The sequence below is a fragment of the Bison bison genome, unplaced genomic scaffold (assembly GCF_000754665.1).
Source record: "Bison bison bison isolate TAMUID 2011002044 unplaced genomic scaffold, Bison_UMD1.0 scf7180017845683, whole genome shotgun sequence".
Lineage (NCBI taxonomy): Eukaryota > Metazoa > Chordata > Mammalia > Artiodactyla > Bovidae > Bison > Bison bison.
Genome location: NW_011476256.1, coordinates 5,388 through 9,449, shown reverse-complemented (window position 1 = coordinate 9,449; position 4,062 = coordinate 5,388). Strand labels below are relative to the sequence as shown.

General features: G+C 59.2%; 1 protein-coding gene across 1 annotated transcript in view; it reads right to left on the bottom strand.

The window, feature by feature from the left end:
* Positions 1–318: 318 nt before the first annotated feature.
* PTX4 (pentraxin 4, long) overlaps positions 319–4,062 on the bottom strand; it is an 8,714-nt gene continuing 4,970 nt past the window's right edge. The window contains exons 6-7 of the mRNA XM_010836566.1: positions 3,484–4,058; positions 319–2,123 (exon numbers count right to left, since the gene is read on the bottom strand). Of these exons, the coding sequence (XP_010834868.1) occupies positions 1,483–2,123; positions 3,484–4,058 (1,216 nt within the window). The 3' untranslated portion in view covers positions 319–1,482. The remainder of the gene's footprint in view (positions 2,124–3,483; positions 4,059–4,062) is intronic.

The window sequence follows — 4,062 nt, the reverse complement described above, 5'->3', positions numbered from 1 at the left end:
GAGCTCTTGCAAGGATTAATTTACATCACAGATTCTTTTTCTTTTTTTTCCTCCCGGGCTGAGTCCTAATCACTGGAGTGCCAGGGAATTCCCCACACCTATTCTGCCAATGCATTTTTTTTTTTTTTAAACTTGCCATGATTCAAAATTCTGAAAAAAGAAAAAAAAAAAAAAGCTGTCAAAAACAATACCCAGTACTGGCAAGAATGGGGAGTTATGGCAACCATCATAGAGTGCCAGCAGGGATATAAAACAATACAGTCACTTTGGAAAACAATTTGGTGGTTTCTTTGAAAGTTTAAACATGATTTTATCATTTAACCCAGGAATTCCGCTGTTAGGTATCCGCTCAAGAGAAACAGAAGCATGTGTCTACAGAAGGACTCAGAGGAGGGTGTGCACAGCAGCTTCATTCACAAGGGCCCCCTACTGGAAACCACCCAAGTTTCCATCGACTGATGAATGGATAAACAAAACGTGGGTCATTAGGACAGAAGGTCATTCATCCACACAAAGGAATGCAGCAGACAGACACCACAACACAGACAAACCTGGAAAGCATGATGCTCGGTGAGAGAAGCCAGACAGCAAAGACCACACAGTGACGGAGTCCATTTATGTGAAACGTCCAGAACCGGCAAATCCACAGAGACGGAAAGCAGGAGCGTGGGTGCGGAGCTGGGGGAGGGGCTGTGTGGGGACAGGAGTGACCCTAACAGGCATCATGTCTCTATGAGGGGGGGACAATGGAAATGTTCTAAAGCTGGATCATGGTGATGGTTGCATACTTGGCAGATTGACTACAAATCTTCAAACTCTACACTTAGAATGGGTGAATTTCATAGTAGGTAAAAGCATTGCCCATCCTCAATGTGTGTTTCTGAGTAGCCTGTTTCCTTTGCAAGCCCCCTTCCCGGTGGCTCTGATAGCCTCACCAGCCATGTCACAGAACCCTGATGGACCCCCAGGGTGAAGGAGCTGCAGGGCCAGGAAATGAACTCTCCGGCCCTTCTCATGAGAGATGTTGGAACAGGGAACAGACAAACAGAAACTCTCACAAGCCTCATGGAGAGAGGACCATGGCAGCTAACACAAGGAGAAGAGTTTTCCAGGAACCAGCCTGCGGCTGCCCCAAACCCATACCCAAGAAGCGTGGAGCTAGAGCCTGCCACCACCACATGGCCGGTCAGCTGCGCGGAAATGACGTCATTCTACAAAGGGGGGTGTTTGTAAGAACACTGCAGGAGGGGGAGAATGCAGTCCTGGGGGCCCTGTGGCCTGGCTCAGCCTTGTTGGCTCCCCTCCTCCACCCCCATGCAATGCCCACATCCTGTGTTAGAGGGCAGGTGTGCCTGGTCCAGGTCGGGGGCAGCAGACGGCCTCTCAGTCTGAGTGGGGGCCCTCTATGGACTGTGCAGAGTTTGGGGGTGCCCCTCCCGCTGGCCATCTCAGGAGTGCCACTGCTGTGTGTGCGGTGAGCCCTCAGGGACACAGCTGTAGGCAGGTGCAGTTCACCCTCTGCACGAATCCGCCCACTGAAGTGGCATTGTCCAGTGTCAGGATGGCACCCGTCGGGAGCGCCTTTCCCATGGCCAGGTTCGAAATCTCACCAGGGACCAGCACACGGTCCCATATGGCCAGGCCTGCCATGCTCCCCACGAAGGCCTCCGAGCTGTCAAACCCACCCCCCACGTGGTCTTGCTCCTGGCCTAGCACGAGGGACCCTCCTGGGGGGATCTCGTACCCCTCCCTGAAGCGGGAGCCGGTGGCCACGAGCCTTCGGTCCACGTGGAGCCAGTACCTGCCCAGGATGGACGTCCAGATGACACACATGTGGTGCCACTGGCCGTCTAGCAGTGGCTGGAGGGGCAGCTCCCTGAAGGCTGGGTCTCCGATCACAAAGTGGACGGAGCCGGGGGCCAGGGAGTCACGGCCGTGCAGAACCAGCTTGTTGTCGTTTTCCTCGGTGGCATAGGACAAGAGGGTGCCCAGGTGGTCCGCGGCTGTGCGGACCCAGCTGCAGATGGACAGGGCCCGCAGACCCGTGAGGAAACCGGGGCGGAGGAAGCCCACATTCATGGTGGAGGCATTTGGGAAGATGAGCGCAGGGCCCACGTTGCAAACTAGAAACAAACAAGGAGGGAGAGTCAGCCCGAGTTGCGGGGGGCGGCGGCTCACTTGTCCTCACGTGACTGGCGCCATCTCCCAAATGGGAGGACTGACGCCCAGGGCACCTGGCCAGCTGCGCTCCTTGCAGCAGGGAGCCCCAGATGAGTGTCACGTGGCTGCTGGGACAAACCCCCCACAAATGCAGCGGCTCAAAACAAAACCCAAAGTTAGCATCTCACAGTCTGGATGTCAGAAGTCCCCACGGGTCTCTCTGAGCTGAAGATCACAGTGTGGGTGGGGCTAGTTCCTCTGGAGGCTCCAGGGAGAAGCCCTTCGCTGCCCTCTGACCTCTGCTCCTGCCTCACATCTCTGTCCCTGACGCTGAGCCCCCTGCCTCCCTCTCCTGAGGACCCTGGCATGAGGTCGGATCAGCTCCCATCTCAGGGAGCTGGATGGACTTTCACATTAGAAAGTCCTCTTGCCATGTGAGGTGACGCAGCCACAGGGGCTGGGGCCAGGACGTGAGCATCTTTGGTGGCATCATCCTGCTGACCAGACTTCTTCCCAAATCTGCCCGAAGGAGAGTGGGTGGGGCAGGGGTGGGGAGCCTGCATTTCTAGCTCCAGGGTAGAAGTGGGGGCTCCTGTCATGATCTAGGGCAGTGGTTCTCAACGGGATACACCTGTGTGCCCGGGGAACGTCCAATGACGCCTGCAGACAGGTTTGGTTGTCAGGATTTTGGGGGTCCCCAAACTTGTAGCCCCGTTTTCCCGGGAGCCCTGTTGATTTCCTGAAGGTCAGCTAGTCAGCTCAGTCTTACTGGTGAGGCCCCCAGAGCCATGCAGATGGAGGGAGATCTGCTCCAGACTAATGGGCCCTGAGGGCTGCCAGGCCAGACTGGGAGCAGCCGGGCCACAGCTGAGAGTTTGAGGTAGGTGGAGGCCAGAGAGGTGCCGAACACCTCTCGGTGCCCCGGAGGCCCCTACAGCTGGGGACGACTGGACCCCAGGTGCCCCTGGAGGAGAACCCTAAGCTGGTGATGAGAAGCGGCAGAGGCCAGGGGCCCTCCATGAGTGGGCACAGACCCCATGGGCTACAGACCGGGGTCCCGGCCCTGCAGGAAGGACCCTGCTGGTGCCGGCTGAAGATGCCAGCCCTGACCTGTGTGATCACCAACCCTGAGTGGGCATTTACTGCCTGCAGGCAGCACCCGACTCATGGGTGTGCCAGGTGGCCTGACCTGCAGGCAGGCCATCTCCTGGGCGGTTCCTTTCTTTGAAGGTGGGGTGTGTGGGGGTGTGAGGGCACTAAGGGCTAAGAAGGCCCCTGAGGGAGAGGTGGAGACCGATGGGGGTGAGCGGGTGTGGTGCTTACCCTCTCCTGGGCTCTCGGGGGGCCACGCCTGCTGGTTGCCTAGGCCCAGGGGCTCTTGTGCCCCCTGGAGACGGTAAGCGAAGTCTAGAGGTGGGTCCCGGGGCTCAGGCGGAGCTCTGATCGTTTGCCCGCCCCCCTGCAGCTGTGGGGCGCTCGGGTTCGACGGCCTAGATGGGTCCGGGGTCACATTCCGGGCGGCGGGGCCGGGGCCGGCCAACCGCAGCTGGCCCTCGAGAGCGGCTAGCCTGGTACTCTGGCTCTGGACAAGGGGCGTCAGGCGGAGCAGCGCATCCTGCAGGGCCCGCACGTCTCGGGCCAGCCCGGAGACAGCGGCCCTCTGTCTCTCCTGCTCCCGGGCGCGCCGCGCGCTGCCCTCGCTCATGGCAGCACTCAAGGCCAGCAGCCTGTGGTCCGCCTTCCGGCTTCGGCGCTGCGTCCTCCGCACCCAGGTCCTGAGGTGGCCCAGCTTGTCCTGCACGGCCGCCTGCGACTGGTTGAGTGCCAGGGCCACGGCCCGGCTCTCATGGGCCAGGCTCTGGAACCGGGCCTCGATGTCGAAGGACAGGTTGTAGTGGCTGG